An 18,063-nucleotide genomic window follows, 5' to 3' on the forward strand; every position below is an offset into this window, starting at 1 on the left:
AATATGGACAGAGTTAAACCAGTGGGTACACTTTTAGGAAGTCACTTCAGACTTGGCAGAGATCAGTTACCAAAGTCAAAAAAGGAGTGTGATTACATGAGTAAGGTATTCTATGCCTTAGCTATTGGTTCTCTTATATATGCTATGGTATGTACAAAACTAGATATTGCCCATGCAATGAGAGTTGTGAGTAAGTACATGAGTAATCCAAGAAAGCAGCATTGGGAGGTAGTAAAGTGGATTTTGAGGTAGTTGAGGGGATTCTCAAATACACATTTTTGTTTTACTTGAGTAAGTCTGAAACTGTAAAGTTATGTAGATGCTAACTTAGTTGGTTACACTGTTAGCCAGAAGAGTACTATTTTTTTTTTTAATATACTTTGGATGGTATTACTGTCTTGGACTTCAAACTTGCATAAGATTGTTGCGCTGTTAGAAGCTGAGTATGTTGTTATATTGGAAGCTTCAATGGAAATGATTTGGTTACAGTTTCTTGGAAGAGTTCGGTAAGAAAAACGAGAATGGTACTCTCCATTGTGACTGTCAGAGTGCCATATTCTTTGTCAAGAATCCTGCATTTCATCCCGAGACCAAACATATTAAAATAAGGTATCATTTTATTCGATCTCTTCTTGTTGATGGCCAGTTGATACTTGAGAAGATCTGTGGAAGCAAGAACCCTGCAGATATGTTAACTAAGGCGTAATTTGTTTTCACAACCATTATCATCTCGTCTCATTTAATCATTATAACTTTTTCAAATCCCCACACAATAAAATAAAAAATTCAACTTTTTCAAACCCCAAAACAAAACTATTATTAAAAAAATATATTCTCACAATATTTTATTCAACTTTGATCTCAACTCATCTCATCTCATCCCATCTTCAAAAACAAACGAGGCCTAAGGGTGTTACACTTGAGAAATCGAAGTTGTGCGCAACTTCAGTTGTTCTTCTAGTTTGAAGACAAGAACTATGAGCTGCAGAGGTGAAGAGTTTCAGTTTCAGAGACAGGCGGTTGATACATGCAATCGTACCAATTTCCTAGTGAGAGAATTGTTGGGTTTGTAGAGGTTGGTTTGTGGCTCGAGAGAAGGCAAACAAAAAGTTCGCTTGACCTATCGCTCGAAAGAACTTCAGACCAAAAGTTCACTCGATACTCGCTCAAGTGAATAACTCAATAATTTTTTTTATTAGGGTTTCACTGCATACTCTATATACATGTGCTATAGCCCTATAAATAATACATGATAATGAACAATTTCGCCGCATACTGTACTTGTAATTTTTTCAAGAGATTAAAATTATCTGTAGCGGAAAGATAAAAGTAAGAATGGTTAGAGCATTATTTACCAGTCTGGGTCTAGTATGATAGACCTTATATTTTTTGTTTCTTCGATCGAAGGGAAAAATAGGGAATAGTAAGGCGCAATTCAGCTCCAAAACGATAAAGAGATTGGCTTGAACTAACATCTATCCTTAATCTTGGAGAGGGCCACAAGAAACAACCCCAAAATGAAGGCTACAATATGATCTCCGCACTACTGACACAACAGTCGCTAAATAGTGTTTCAATCATTTCTAATCAATACTGTCAACCCTCGAGGACCCCAAAATTGGTGTGATCACTTATTGACATGGGATCCTCATTAAACATCAAATAGAAGATCCTCCAAAAGGGGAGCTCCCTCCCCGAATCCGAGGTACGGAAAGTAAGCACTAAAAATCACACAAGAATGAGAAAAATGACAAAAACAAAGATCATCGCTAACTTGAGAGTTTGAGGTTCTTCCATTGGCATGCAAGTGGGTCTTTAATGAGTTCATTCACCCTATGCACGATCCTCAATGATGGCATGGACCGTATCATGTGTTCCCCAATTGGTAGTACTCATTTGCCATTGGAAAGCTTGTTTCCCCTTCTCTATGGTGACTATTTCGGACTCCCAAGTGCATTAATCCTGGGCCGCATGTGTTCCTCAATTGGTAGTACTCATTTCCCATTGGAAAGCTTGTTTCCCCTTCTCTAAGGTGACTATTTCGGACTCCAAATGCACCGAGCGTTCTTAACAGTCCTTGCACTGAGTGAAAATTCTTGGCGTACGCGGTATACATGCTGATATTCTCGTGGAAGACGAGAGAGGGAGGATTCAAGATACACGAAGTATCCAATGACACAAGTAGACTTTTAAAAAAATTAACAGAAATAGACTTGAAACTGCAAATGAATATGCAAACACAACTTTAGACCTAAAAAAGTCCAAGCAGCGCCTGGCTGTTACATAACTATTACACCTATTCTACAGTATAGCCAACTCTTTACAGAATTAACTGGAACGGATAAAATCTCAACATATCAAATGCAATTCATCAGGCAAAAGTTATAATCGATCCCTTCATGTTCAAAGCGGCAACCTTGATTAGTGATTAGTGATTAGTCATCTTCAAATTCTTTTATGCCCATTCTATTTTCATCTGGAATTTCTCTCGACATCAGCGATAGGATTAGACCTTATTGAACTAACTTGGTGAGTTTCCCCTGTAAGGGTTGCAGATATGGGAACATCTTGTCTGCATGAGATCCATAATAACGAGAAAAAATTTCACTGACTCGATTTATGTTCTTGACAGCAGTACGATCCCCCATGGATAGCTGAATAGATGAAAGCTTCACAAGTTCATATCCAATGACAATGTGATTCGGACCATAGAGCTTTTCCAAAATCTGCCAAATGAAAAACTATCATAATCAGATTTGCATTTCATTACTTATCAGGGCTGACTGACAAAGGCTAATTTTGCCTGCATCGTATTAATGCAAAGGTAATACTCCTTTCCTATTTGCAATGTGAACTACTAAAAGAATTGAACTTTTTCTAACAGGTGCAAAATAGTGATATCAAATAAATTGTTTATTACCAAACCCCCTTTTCTATATATTGTAATTACCAACCCAATCATTACTATCCATGCAAGGCTCCGTAACGATCACTCCTGTGGTACTTTAAGGTACAATAAACAATAAAAAACTATTAAGAGTTGCCCGATCAAAAAATATCCCATGGGTGTCTACACTCGCAAAAAAAAAAAAAAAAAAATCCCACAGCTATCCACGACAATTTAATTCAAGTAGCCTCAGTCATTGTCACAAAAAAAATATCAATGGTAAATCAATCCCAAAAGTTCCAAAAAAAATCATTACCAATTGTATAGGTCCAGTTTTTACCTTAAGCCCGACACTTTCGTAGGTCCAAATTCACTCCACCCAACTTTACTACTGGAAGGAAATAAGTTGGAATGTATTTATTTCAGAATATAGGACAGTTAGCATTCTGAATTTTGAAAAGAAAATATTAGATGATCCCATGATTGGTTGGCTGATGTTCATTGGTGTATATTCTTGACAAGTATATATATTGCGGTAGCTTAGAAAATATATATTGCGGTTATGTAATGATTGTCAATGGTAACGTAAATAGGATCTGAATCTACTGGATTGGGTTCTATTAAATTGAGGATGTTAGTTTTGAGAAATTAATTGAATAAAATATTTATCAAAAAGGGGGCTGGATGTAGAAGGTATTATTTTTACGGAGAATAGAACCAATTTCAGATGGGATAAATGGAAAACACCATGCCCAGCGGGGTGTGTTATAAATTTAGTATATTGTGGTCCCATTGTTAATCTTATTAAATATGTACGACTATTCCCAAAATTTATTTAGAGGTTGTCCAACTGGCTTTAGGGAAAAATTATTCAGTTTTAGTAGTGGATATTAGTTAAAAGCTTGCTCAACCGTGATTTAGATTTTATTTTATCTTTTAGTTGGCTTTGGTTTAGTTTCAGAGTAATTACCTCGTAAATTGAAGGAGCATTTGGTTGATGGTATTGCAATCGAAGCACGTAGGTTCCTCATGGGTTTTTATAAAATCTAGTTACTCTTGCTAATTTAAGACTATGCACATCGGTTTCAAAATTTCAGCATATTATAAATTCTGTCTACATGCATTTTTTCCGCTATTTTGGATATGCCTATGAGGGAAGGCACAAATTTTTGGGAATCATATATGCTGGTCCTACTTCGAATATCCTTGTGTAATTTCTTCAGATGTGATTGAGTGGCTCAAAATAGGATTGAGTGGAGTCTAGTCCGTACACCTAACATTTTCTCTCTATATACCCAAAATTCCGATGATGAAAAGTGATAATTTTTCTTTCCGGTGACATTTTGGTGCATGCAACAGCAAGATTGTGATTGAGTTTAGAGTTTATAGGTGTCTTCAAAATGGGGTTTCTTAAACATGTAGTGATAGAATCCAAAGTTTTTTTCAATATCAAAGGAAGGGAGCTCCATGCTTATTATTGAGAAAAGCTGGAATGTGGTGAAGGAGTTGAGGCTGGGTTGGCTTTGGTGCAGTGGGTTGCTAAAGCATTGGAACACTGCTTAAAGGAAGAAAGAAAGGACTTCTACACCATGGCAAGGGAAGGAAATCGCAGTTTCATAGCACAACGGTGTTTGAATGCTAGCAGTCGCTACATGGTGTTAGTGGAATACAGTGGTGGTAGTAGGTGCAATTTTATATTCATACCCGAGGAGAAGGAGGGTCAGGGATGGAGGAGGTTGGTGGAGGTACTGTGGGAGTTCATGACTAATGGGAGAGGTATTAGTCAGAGCGAGGGGGGACAACGATAAGGCAATTGGTGGCAGTGGTACAACCAAAACAACGTTCGTACAAGGAGGCTTTGGAGACGATGAAACCTCACAGGGGTTCAAGGCGGCGACACGGCCCCATGGAATTAAAGGAACCCACACAAGACAAGGCAATGGGCATGGGGCTGGCAAAGCTCCTTGTACCGCAGGTACAACTAGTACAATGTGGAAGGGTGGTGGTGGGGGGCATGTTGTTGGCCTGGTAGAGGGGATGTACATAGTATGCTTTTGGACTTGAGGCCACAACTGATAGAGTTGCAGGAGAAAGTGGAGGTTTTGCTACGGTATGAAGAGGAGAAAGGTGGGCTTGATATGGGCCTGGGATTGGAAGCAAGAGGACCCAGAACAGTTACAATAGACTGGCAGTTGAAAGGGGGAAAAGTGGGTCTGGGCCCGACTTTCGCTGGACCTAGTAGTGGTATAATAACTGGGTTGATGAAAACAAAGCAGGTGGGCCATGAGATTAGGCCTTAGCCCATGGGGCATGCAGGCAAAGAACCAGTCAGGACCCAGCCCATGTGGAGAATCAGGACAAGGGGCGATCCACGACCCTCCACCGGCGGGAGTCTGGTAACCTTTCCTGAAAAAGCTCTGATCACTTCGTGACAAGCTAAGGAGCCTTCAATGAAGGCCCTTAGGGTGACGACAGACGTCTCTGAAACGGCTCTCGACATTTCCTTACCATTGTGTGGTGGATCTTCGGTGCAACAGAGCTAGACAACAGTGGCGAGTGACATGGAAGTGGTTGTCGTCGTCTCTCCAACGGTAGCTGTTCTGGCGAAGGCCACACAACATATGGATGAAAGTTGTGACTTGTTTTCAGAGGAAGAAAGTGACACGAGAGCAGATGATGGGACTTCCAGGAGCCTTATCTCGATGCAGGGCTTCTCTGAATGGGAGTGCATAAACCTTTTTGTGGAGGAGAAGATGAGGAAGCCATTGGTTTTGTAGTGGGCCACCAAGGAGGCAGAGCCTATACCCCTTAATTCTATGCTTCTAGGTCAGTCTAGTGTCTCACAATGGGTTCTTCATAAGGTAAAGGAAATCAACATTGTGTGGGGATGGAGTGTGAGGGTTTTGAGGAACAATTTATGGCTTTTCGTACAGCCATTGAAGTTGGTCATGCTTAGCTTAAGAAATCAGATTCCAAAAAATAGATGGAGCTAAAGAGACTAACGTGGTCTATTAACTATGAGGACAGCGCAAGTCAAGAGAGATCTAAAGTGAAGGGAATACTACCTGTTTTATGAAGCCCAAAATTATTTCTTCCGAGGACTTAAAGAGGAAAATAAGCGTCTCCGAATCAAACATTTGCTTCTTGAGTGGAAGACGGACATCGTGTGCTTACAAGAAACTAAATTGAAATATATTACAAAAATAATTGTTCTAAGTATATGGAGTTGTATATATGTGGATTGGGCTTATCTTGCATCCGATGGGGTTTCGGGAGGTGTGTTCATGATGTGGGATAGATGGGTGGTGGAGAAAATGGAGGAATTCATAGGAGAGTACACAGTAGCGCGTTCCTTTAGGAGTGTGGAAGACAACTTTACGTGGTTTTTTGCTGGTATTTATGGGCCGAATTTGGACAGCAACAGAAGTCAGGTATGGGAAGAACTAGCTATAGTACATAGCTAGTGGGAACTACCATGGTGCATAGGTGGTGATCTTAATGCTATAAGATTTCCAAGTGAATGTTCGGGAGAAAGTAGATTGCGACCACCAATGATTGAATTCTCAGAGTTTATTTTCAACTTTAGTTTGGTGGACATCCCTCTCATTGGTGGGGCATTCACGTGGTCCAATAATCATACGTGGTCTAGATTGGACAGATTTTTAGTTTCATTGGAGTGAGAAGCACATTATCAGGACGTATGTCAAAAGAGGTTGTCTTGTCTCTCTTCGGATCATTTTCCTATTATGCTTGATTGTGGTGGTATCCAAGGAGGGCATTGGCACTTTAAATTTGAAAACATGTGGCTGAAAATTGAAGGTTTTGTGGACAGGGTTAGGCAATGGTGGTCGTCATATTTTATGACACCACTAGTTTCATTCTTGTAGGTAAATTGAAAGTTTTAAAAAAAGATCAAAAGCTTTGGAATACACAAACCTTTGGTGACATAGGTGAACGTAAGAAGTCCATGTTGGAAGAGCCACATGAGTTAGAGAGGATACAAGAGGGCCGGTTACTTTCCTTGGAAGAACTATCTCACAAGTCAGAAGTGGTCTCTGAATTAGAGATGGTTATTTTATTGGAAGAGATCTCGTGGCGCCAAAAATCTAGAGCACAATGGTTGAAAGAAGGGGAATGAAGTACAAAATTCTTTCATAGAGTTGCCAACTTTCACAGGAGAACCAATACCATTGAGATGTTGAATATAGATGGTGGTGCGGCATGTAAAGAGGCCCCTATGCTTAGAGAACTTCTTGTTGATTTCTTTGAACACATGCTTACCGAGCAATGGGGTTGTAACATACAGGTCCAAAATTTAGGACTTTTATTAGTATTATAGATATTATTATAATTTATTTTATTTTATTTTATTTATTTAACTTTCATTATTATCATCTTAGGAAAATATGTGGACAGATAGATTAAATTGGTGATTCTTTTCCTATCAAAACCTTCGTATAGTTTATCCGTTAACTTCCCATATTAGATTTGGTTCCTAGTTCAAGACTAAGTCCAACTCAAACTCTTCAAAATCCTCTCAGAATCTGACTCCTTGTAGGAAACTGTTCCTAAAGTTTAGGCAATTTCGAATTATAGTCAATATCCTAAAGATTCATGTTGCTTTCCTCTCATCGCCTATAAGAAACTCACAAAGCCTCTGAATTATAGACACCAAAATCCCTGGAGAAAAACTCTTCCACGCAGAGAAAGAAACCACTCCCGCAAGCACCACGCAACCTTTCCTCCATGCAACCAACAGCCACCTCGAAGGACCACCTCCCACACCACCACAGAAAACGCCGGCCAACTTATTTCCGTCGCACCCACTCCCTCAGGTAAGCCCCTATTGTCGCACACAACCTTCCTCCCTCTCCGTGAGTAAGTTTTCAATTCCATCTCTCTAAACTCTCTCTTTTTTCTCTCTTCCTCCCTCTCTCGGTGTCGCACCACCATAGGAAACCTCCCTGTTGCACCGACGTCGCTTCCAACCACCTAGAGCTGCCGTCGCTTCAGCCTCCTTCTCTCAGTAAGCATCGCACAACCACTCCCTTTGTTCTTAGTTCGGCCCTTTTGTTACACGATGAGAGCCTTCTCCCGTAAGCCTATATCTTTCCTTATATCCAGTTTTCCCATAATACCCATGCCCATTAGGATGATTTCCCAAAATACCCTTAAAAACCCTTTTTCGTAGGCCTCCGTAAATCCTATTGAAGAAACTTTTCTTTTTAGTAACCATATGGTAGTTGACAGTGTCTTTGGGAGATTTCATGTTTTTAAACCTGTGCATTACGTGGGCTGATTTCCTATATGGGCTGAGTGAGTTCAATTAAACAGGTGATTTTAAATTGGACTTGCCCTAAGTGTGGGCTGTGTTGTAAGAGTTATTACTCTTAGGGACCACATTACGTTATTCAGGGGGAGGTTTACAAACCATTCTACAGCAGCAAGTCTAAAGGGGTTCAAAACATGCATTATTGGGTAATAAATCATGATTAGCCTATTGTATTAATAATCATATTTCGTGAAATCAGTATATAGCTAGATATTTTATTAGATTTAAAGTTTATGATATGTATTCAAGTGGGAAGGATGCTAGGACATTTTCCTAGAAGTTAGTAACGTCGTGTACCTCGTATAGGTAACGCGCTTTCACTTGGAAATCAGGAAGCATCGCTAAGAGGTAAATAGTATGATCATATAAATGCATGTGTACTGTGAATATTATTGTTATGTATGAAAATATGATGTGCTTATGATGGTTATCTACGCTACGCTAAGAGACAAGTCAATGTTAGATTCCTTTCATGATCTTGAGAAAATATGAGATTATGCTTGAATGAATGAATTTGTTTGATTAATTGAATGTTACTAAAATCATATGAAAGCAATGAGATATTCATGTAGTAATTCAAGTCAAGTATGCCATGTAATAGAATAGCCAGATTATGCAAGCCATGTTCATGTAGTACTTAGATTATGTATGCCATGAAATGTCATAAAATATTCAGATCATATTATGTTATGCCATGTATAAGAAAGTACCATGTTATGTTATGCCATGTATAAGAAAGTGCCATGTTATGCTATGTCATGCTATACCATGTACAAGAATATGACATGCTATGCTATGCCATATACAAGAATATGTCATATTATGCCATGTTATGCTATGCCATGTACAAGAATATGCCATGTTAGAAATATTCATGAAAACCTAATAAATTTTCATGCATTAAGAAAGATAAGAAATATTACGGTGCCACGGACTCAAGCGTGATTAACCATAAGTTAAGTGAAACACGGACCCAAGCGTGTTTCACTCCATGTTATGCAAGTTAGGTGAAACACGGACTCAAGCGTGTTTCACATCATGTTATACAAGTTTGGTGAAACAAAGACCCAAGCGTGTTTCACATCATGTTATGCAAGTTAGGTGAAATACGTATTCAAGCGTGTTTCACTCCATGTTATGCAAGTTTAGTGAAACACGGACTCAAGCGTGTTTCACTCCATGTTATGCAAGTTTAGTGAAACACGGACCCAAACGTGTTTCACTCCATGTTATGCCAGGTAGGTGAAACACAGACCCAAGTGTGTTTCACTCCATGTTAAGACAAGATAAACAAGATATTATGCATTCACGATTACATGTTTGCCACGATTATATATGCTTCCGCTTTTGGTTAATGATTAAAACGTATGCTATGTGAGTCTATGACTATATATGTATGTAAAATCTTTCAGAAAGTCATGTTACGTGTTTGATTATAATCTATGAAGCTGTATGTATGTTATGAAGAGTCTCATAGAAATTAATTGCATGTTAGGCAAAAATTATATTTTACGGTATGGTGCGCTACTTACTGAGTATTCGACTCATTTTTTTTGTTTGTCTTCTTGTCTTCTTCCATGTCTAATTCTGGCAGATGATGTCTATGATGATGCAGAGCTGGATGGCCAGGAATAGATCTAGTACAAAGACTTAGGAATGAATAAGTGATATTCACACAAGAATTAGATTCTTTTTATGTCAGTCTTAGGATTAGTTTATGTTCTTTTATTTTACATTCAGTTTTCGAAACAATCATGTTCAATTCAGTTTTAAAGTTTTGATGAATTTCAATAAATGAGGTATTTCAGGATATGAATCTCTTTACCGGGCATTATGTTATAAATGTTAGTAATATCTCTATCCTACGGGAAGGGGGTGTTACATGGCAGCAAAGCTTGATGGATTAGGTTTTGACTCCATTGAGCCACAGAAAGTCTCTTGGTTGGAGAGGCCCTTTGAGGAGACGGAGGTTCACGGTGTGGTGAGAAAAATGGCCAAAGACAAAGCACCCAAGTCTAGATGGATTTTCTATGGGATTCTTCCAAAATTGTTGGGAAGTGGTGAATGAGGATTTAATGAAGGTTTTCCAGGAGTTCTTGGTTGGAAAATTTGAGAAGAGCTTCAATGCCACCTTTATAGCACTAATTCCCAAGAAGATTGGGTCATCGGAGATAAAGGATTTTCGACCCATTAGTCTAGTGAATGGAGTGTATAAGATCATCTCCAAGGTGCTCGCAAACTGTCTACTGAGGTTTTGGGGAAGATCATAACAAAATCCCAAAACGCATTTGTACGAGGTAGGCAAATCCTAGTGTCAATTCCCATTGCCAATGAATGCCTAGATAGTAGACAAAAATCTAGTAACACGGGGACCCTATGTAAGTTAGATATGGACAAGGTATACAACTCTTGAGGTCTGAGACAAGGGGATCCACTATCCCCACTCCTCTGTCATTGGCGCTTAGCAGAATGACCTCGACTTTGGTTCACAATAATTTTATGGCTAGACTCACAGCTGGTGATCTACCAATCGGGGAACTATTAACATTTTTCACTTGTTTGCAGATGATTCACTTATTTTCTGTGAGGCAAAACAAAACCAAATGCGGGCATTGAGGGCACTCTTACTCTGTTTCAAAGCGGCATTGGGTTTGAAAGTGAATTTTAATAAATCAAAATTGGTGCCAGTTGGTAATGTTGGTAACATTCAACAGATAGCTAACACTCTTGGATGTAAGGTCTCCTATGAATTACCTGTGTCTACCGTTGGGGGCTGCCTCAAGGGCTATAGCATTATGGGATATAGTGATTGAGAAGATTAAATATAGATTGGCGGGTTGGAAGAGACTGTACTTGTCAAAAGGTGGTAGAATCACTTTAATCAAAACAACTTTGTCTAATCTACCAATGTATTTTTTTTTATCTCTTTTCCCAATTCCAGCAAGTGTGGCGACTTGGATTGAGAAACTTCACAGGGACTTACTTTGGAGTGGTATAGGAAATGACTTCAAATTTCATCTAGTCAAATGAGATAAAACTATGTTCCCCTTCGAAAGGGTTGGGAATTAGAAATCTGAAGATTTTCAATTGGGCATTACTCGGGAAATCGTTGTGGCGATATAATATAGAACCAGAAGCCGAAGCCTTATGGAAGTCGGTGATTGATTGCAAATATGGAAGTTTGTTTTTTTTTTTTTTTTGGGGGGGGGGGGGGGTTGGTGCACTAGATAGGTTAATGGGGCTTATGGACTGGGGATCTAGAAGCATATTAGTCAGGGGTGGGGGGTGTTCGCTCGTCATACTAGACTCGTGTTGAGAGATGACTCTAGAATAAAATTCTGAAGCGACATATGGTGTGGAAATAATGTCCTAAAAGACTCGTTCCCCTCAATATTCCGGATTGCATGTGAGAAAGAAGCTTTAGTTGCTGATTTTATGGTGATAGTTGGGGATCAAATATAGTGGAACATTAACTTTAGTATGGCAGCCCAAGATTGGGAAGTTGGCAGTTTTGATTTGGCTTTTGTACTCCTTGAGATCAAGCAACCAAGGAAATGACACGATGTGGTGGGTACCCATAGGTAAAGACACATTTTCGGTTCGTTCGTTCCATAAGTTCCTCACACAGGTGCAGAACATTCAGTTTCCATGGAGGTGGATTGCGCCTCCCAAAGCTACATTCTTTGCATGGATAGCTTCTCTGGTAAGATCTTGACGACGGATAATTTGCAAAAACGCGGGGCAATCATAATCGATTGGTGCTACATGTGCAAGAAGAGTGGTGAGACTGTGGATCATCTCCTATTGCATTGTGATGTTTTGGAATGCTGTGGGATGAGGTGTTCAGCATATTAGAGTTAACTTGGGTGGTGCCCACCACAATGGTGGCGCTTTTGACTACTTGGACAAATTTAGGAGGTATTCCACAAATCTCAGCAATGGAAGATGGTTCTAATTTGTATTCTATGGTGCTTATGGCAGGAGCAGAATGAAACGATGTTCGAAGACAATGAGCGCTCATTTGAGGATCTTAGATCTCTTATTGTTAGAACCTTATTCCTATAGGCTATAGCTGTAGATTTTAATGGCCTAAACCTTCATGACTTTCTTGTTTCCTTTTCTTCATCCTATATAGGTGTTTCCTCTTGTATACCATCTTGTGTACTTGGGCTATGCCTATTATTAATACAATCGTTTACTTATAAAAAAAAAATTCTTGAGATTTTATTTTGTGAGCCAACTGATATATTCATCAGTGTACCTATGACAATTAATTTATGTGTGGTATATTGATGCCTTAATGGCATCTGTGATGTCTTTTTGGTAATTAAAATTTTCATTTCCCCAACCCCCATTAATTATGATACTTACTGAGCACGTGGCAGCTCACTCTCTGTATTTCTTACTCTTTTAGAGAATCCATCTGCTTGAGGTTTGTGACTAGGGAGTTGACAAATTGTTGGGCAAGGTGGAGTCGCTATGTGAAGACTTGAGGATTTAGATAGCTATGGATTTTCTTTTAGATTACCTATATATCGTAATGTTATTAAAGTCAATGAATTGTAGTTGGAATTTATGTTACGTTATTGGGTTATAGTTGCTCTGACAAATTCTTTGGGAATGATCATATTGGAGTATTTTATTACAGTTTTTGAGTATTGTTGAGAATATTTGCATTGAAAAGTAAGGCTTGAGAAATTTGTAAAAGGGGGGAAAGTCGTCATCTTTCAGACAGGACTCTGTTAGTTGTAAATTCGGGGCGTTACAACCTGTTCCTTGGCCCCATGGGGATCGCCAATATCATACCTTACTAATCCTAAATCATCCTCCTGTGCAGTGCTAATCTCCATAGAATGATTCACCATATTCAGTTGCAGCACACTACGACTCTTGTAATGATGGATATTTTACCTCAATTGATGCTTTACAATGGTCCAAGGCCAGTTGTAATTCTCCAACCAAACAAAATGCCTCAGCTAGATTGTCCTCTACCTGCAAATATCACATCATATACAGTCATTGATGTAGCCAGCTTGTCAAACTAACTAAACCAGAAAATCAGGAAGATATTTTCTGTCAGTTCAGCAACCAGTCCTTAATTCCATGTGCTGGGAGCTTAGCAATCTCTACTGCTAATTATTTGACTCCAAACAGTATTTGAATCCCAAAGACACTTATTTTTAACGTGCATTGTTTGGAGTCCTCTCTTATTAATTATTATCCTTCTAAGGGTCATTCGTTACCTTACAGCAAGATCTTATTGTTGCAGCATCTTTAAGCTGCATCAGTCATGCACACTAACGTCAGTTGTACTCTATGCCACATGTATATGTTCATAGTACTACTATGCATGGTAGATGGGGTTACAGACATCAAGTGTGGAAAAACTACACTGTAGATAGCCAAGACTATTTGGGACGAGGTGTTTAAAAGAATGGATTTGGCGTGGGTTATGCCGGAAACAGTTTTGGATGTATTGGTGTGCTGGACTTCAATCCGTGGGGTGAGACAGATCAAAGCAGTGTGGAAGATGATCCCTATCTATATTATGTGGTGTTTATAGCAAGAACGCAATGAGAGGATTTTTGAAGACAAAGAGAGATCTATGGAGGAGCTAAAATTGTTATTTTTTAGAACTCTTTGTACTTGGGCCATTGCTGTAGACTTAAATGGCATGGACCTTCATGACTTTCTAGTTGCTAATATGCCTACATAATTAGGGCATTTTTCTTTGTATCTTGACACTTGGTGATTTAATAAAGTCTTGTTTTACTTACAAAAAAAAAAAAAAAAGTGTGGAAAAACACTTATCACCACTCAGTAACTTTAGTAAACACTTCTATTTGCAATGATTAAAAATAGATGGCATTACCCTAAAGGAAAAAAAGAAAAAGAAAGGAGATGGAGAGGAGGGTTACTAGAACTCACTTCAGAAATGCGCTTGTTATATGCATGCAAAGTTGATCTTAGCAGACAAAGAGAATTTAGTGCAGCCGTAAGGACAGTGGTTGAGATTTCTCCTGAAACCATTGTATCCTTCAACCTGTAGAGTATTGATATACAAACTGAAGGTGAAACATACATGCCTATGGATGTAAAAGCACACGTGCTGATATTTCTAACTGTGCAAAATGCAGAATTTAATTTTACCATGGATGTTTAATCATACAGATTGAAGGACGAAGGTTAAATCAATCACAGATTGATATCGGTTGGTATACAGCGAAGTTTGGCTAGCATAAACTTGGCACCAAATGCAAAGTACCAACTCTTGTTAGGTGATCTGGTAGGATTAAAAGGAACGTAATTGAGGATGTTAAAATCATGAAGCTTCAATGAAAACCATGATGCCTTGTTATGGAATAAAGATAATGGGTTTCTACAAACCCTAGGACTTTCATATGGAGAACAGGGAGAATATGAAGACCAATTTAAAACACTACTTACTGCAATCGAGGCAAGCCATGCGCTTGAAACCAAATCTAAGTTTAAGAAGAGCAGGCAGTTAAAGAATCTTTCATGAGCAATCAATTACGATACTAAGGGAGGTAGCTCAAGTCGAGGGAAGGCTAAAGGGAGGGCTTTGTGATGTTCGGGTTGGGGATTAGTTTTTTCGGAATCTAGGGGATGGGGTCGGGGAGGTGTAATGATAGTTTTCCAATTCGGGTTTGGTGTATTTTGGATAGGTTTTCATGGGTCATTATGGGCTTTCTTGTATGGGCTAGGTGTTTTTCTTGTATACATCCAGTGTACTTTTTTTTTTTATAGGTATACGTCCAGGGTACTTAGTTACTCCTATTGATATATATATATATATATATATATAATATTATTACTTATAAAAAAAAAACCATGCCTTGTTATGGAAATCCAAGCTCTATTAACTGCAGCAAATGAAGATTCCAGATCACAATACGAATCACACTTCAAACAAAATCCAGGATCAATACGAAGGGAGCCATTGCTTGGAAGGCATTTCAACATATCAACCTGAAAAAACATTGAGAATTTCAGTAAGAGGAAAGAAAGTAGAAATATATTTTTTGCTGCAACTCATGAGGACAAAGGAATGTCATAACACATTCAACCGTTATATTGATTCAACCATTGGAACCTCATTTGCTGGCAAGTTTTTCCTATTTTCTGTGGTGCTCTTTCATAAGTACAAAGTCCACCTTGCCTCTCAGGGACAAGTAAATAGTGTCCATTAAGAATGTCCAGATGCAATAAAAGACCATGATTACGTACATTATACCACATCATTACCCAAAATTGACATCAGCTAGAATATAGAGTACCTGCATAAAGGGCTCCAAGGTGCTTATTCCGGTGGCACTTTGAACGTGCCTAGTTTTCTGTTTTTCACAGTTGACTACACAGCTATCCAACACTATGCCGGGACAATTTGGACTGACACAATGAAAAGCGTTGAGAACAAGGTCAGAGAGATTCACTTCTGCACAAGCTCTGCACTCACATCTAAATGAGTACTCATCTTTTAGAAACTTTAGACGATCTTTACAGTCCCACTGGCCAGCCTGTAAAACAAAACCATAATTTTACTATTAGAACTAGCTATTTCCGCATCACATTTTGTTTGGAAAGATGAGGAAATTGCTGCTTGGTTGCCAAGTGCAGGCAAAGTCAAGCCCCGCTTTCTGAGTTACTATAATTGGTTGAACAAAAAATTAAATGTGGAGGGAGGGAGAGAGAAAGAGATCAGCAGCATTAATTGACAGAGAGGTCCTAGTTGTCAAGAGTGAATACCTGTGGACCATATGACAATTCCAGGGGACACCCTACTGCCACAAACTCCGTTGTTCGTATAAAAAGGGAACGTGACACAAAATATGCACCAATGTTTGGTTGGCAAGAATGGTTGAACAAACTGCCAACTCTATAAATAGCTTGACCTACTTTGACCTATGAGAGTAACAACAATTACAAACACATGCGATGATCACATATAAATGAAAAATCCAGCTATTGTCAACAAAGTACAAAACTATATTATTATAGAGTTTACAGTGATAAATCACAACGAGATATTGCAGATAGGAAATGGAAAGAGGGAAAAAATGACACCCCATACACAAACCTGCTCCACATTACTAGTTAAAGAAACCTCGCTGTGTGAAAATTTTCCAAACTGATGCAGTGGACCATTAACATCAGCTGATTTCATACGAAAAATTGTCATAGAATTCACCCTAATTTGAGATATAAGTATGACAATCTGCATCAACAGAAGAAAATGAAATAAATAACATGAAATCTTTGGGACTATCCCTGACATATTGAAACTCCTAACAATACATGATAATTAATACAAGCCATACATGACGATCCTGAATAGAAAAATGATAAATACTATTTGAACCATTAGTGCATGACAAAGAGTGACGTTAGTAAAATAAATTGATATATAAAGAATCAGTATCGTGTAAGGGAAAAAATTCTGCCATAAAGTTTAAGTTAAAAAATTTGACACATTAAGCATATTAAATGTTATGTGACATTAACGTCCCTAGTTTTAAAGATTTGAAGAAGAATGTGTTTGCAACAATGACGTAGTGAGCACACGAGGAGGAGCTTGTCTTCAACTATTGAGATCTTATAAACACACTATTTCTTGTTGGAGGGGAAAGAGAATGGAAGATGGGATGAAGCCTATTTCGCTTCAAGCATTTTCACTCCTGTCAACGAATGACTTCTATAGGGCTTGATGGAGTGAGATGAGTGATAGTTCGTGTTTGAATCTCAAGATGGAATTTGTAATTTTGTAGTGCTTCTATATTTTTTTTTTTTTATAAGTATACTTTTCTTTTGTAAAATGATGTGTAGTGCTTCTATATTCAAAGGTAGTGTTTGGGAACAAAAATTTTTTGAAGATGTTATCAAAATTTTCGTACTCCCAATCCAAACATCTTTACACCAGGACAATCTCAATCATCAAAACATCTCATCTCAATTTCCAAAACGAACAAAAACCAAAACAACTTTCACAAAACTCCAAGAAACCTCAAAAAAATTTTCTTCCCAAACCTATTTTCAATAGGCCCCACCACTTTTTTTCGGTAAACAAGATTTTATTGACCATAAGAATAAGCAAGAGCCCAAGTATACGAGACGGATACAAGAGCAATGCCTACGCATGCTAGTTTAAGGAACAAGGTATTCATGAAAAGTCATGCCATGAAAATCAATTACAATCGACCAATGGAGTTAAAGTATTGAAAAATAAGTTTCTAAGCTCATCCATTGACCGCTCTTGATCTTTAAAACTTCTTTCGTTCCTCTTCCTCCAAGTACATCACCGTAAACAATTGAAACCATCCTCCACATTGATGCAATCTGAGAAGCTAAGAGGTTGATTACCCTTATCGGCATCACCCAAGCTAATCCCATCTGAGCAAAAAGACTTCATTCCACAAAGTCATGGCAATCTCACAATGAAGTAGTAGATGGTCAACAGACTCTCCGCTCTTTTTGCACATACAACACCAATCCATTACTACGATTCAAAGTTTCCTTAAGTTGTCTAGGGTGATGATCTTCCCCAAGCAAGCCATCCATACAAAAAAAGATTGCCTTTAGGAGTGCTTTTGTCTTCCAAATACTCTTCCATGAGAATGGATTTGTATTGTGAATCATCATGGCTTGGTAGAAAGAGTGGACTGTGAACTTCCTTTTCTTAGAGGGGCACCAAAAAATCTTGTCTTCGACTCCCTCCAACAAACAGGTGGAGTACACTAGGTCATAGAACTCCGAAAAAGCATCAATTTCCCAACCTTGTGCATCTTTGACGAATGTAACATTCCATTGGGGAATACCATTGGAGATG

At 38.5% G+C, this 18,063-nt stretch overlaps 1 protein-coding gene across 13 annotated transcripts in view; it reads right to left on the minus strand.

Annotated features, from left to right (window-relative positions):
• Window positions 1-1,444: 1,444 nt before the first annotated feature.
• Window positions 1,445-18,063, minus strand: part of LOC109000918 (SET and MYND domain-containing protein 4) — a 49,060-nt gene continuing 32,441 nt past the window's right edge. For 5 of the 13 annotated variants that reach the window (XM_035692541.1, XM_035692536.1, XM_035692537.1 and 2 more), the window contains 8 exons: window positions 16,318-16,455; window positions 15,987-16,142; window positions 15,518-15,757; window positions 15,076-15,209; window positions 14,148-14,262; window positions 13,463-13,498; window positions 13,131-13,211; window positions 1,445-2,726 (listed from right to left, as the gene is read on the minus strand). In XM_035692541.1, the coding sequence (XP_035548434.1) occupies window positions 2,514-2,726; window positions 13,131-13,211; window positions 13,463-13,498; window positions 14,148-14,262; window positions 15,076-15,209; window positions 15,518-15,757; window positions 15,987-16,142; window positions 16,318-16,455 (1,113 nt within the window). In that variant the 3' untranslated portion in view covers window positions 1,445-2,513. Of the gene's footprint in view, window positions 2,727-9,751; window positions 9,857-13,130; window positions 13,212-13,462; window positions 13,499-14,147; window positions 14,263-15,075; window positions 15,210-15,517; window positions 15,758-15,986; window positions 16,143-16,317; window positions 16,456-18,063 lie in introns of those variants that run through there. The other 8 variants (XM_018977980.2, XM_018977972.1, XM_018977971.1 and 5 more) reach the window with 6 other exon arrangements.

The sequence above is a fragment of the Juglans regia genome, chromosome 7 (genome assembly GCF_001411555.2).
Source record: "Juglans regia cultivar Chandler chromosome 7, Walnut 2.0, whole genome shotgun sequence".
Classification (NCBI taxonomy): domain Eukaryota; kingdom Viridiplantae; phylum Streptophyta; class Magnoliopsida; order Fagales; family Juglandaceae; genus Juglans; species Juglans regia.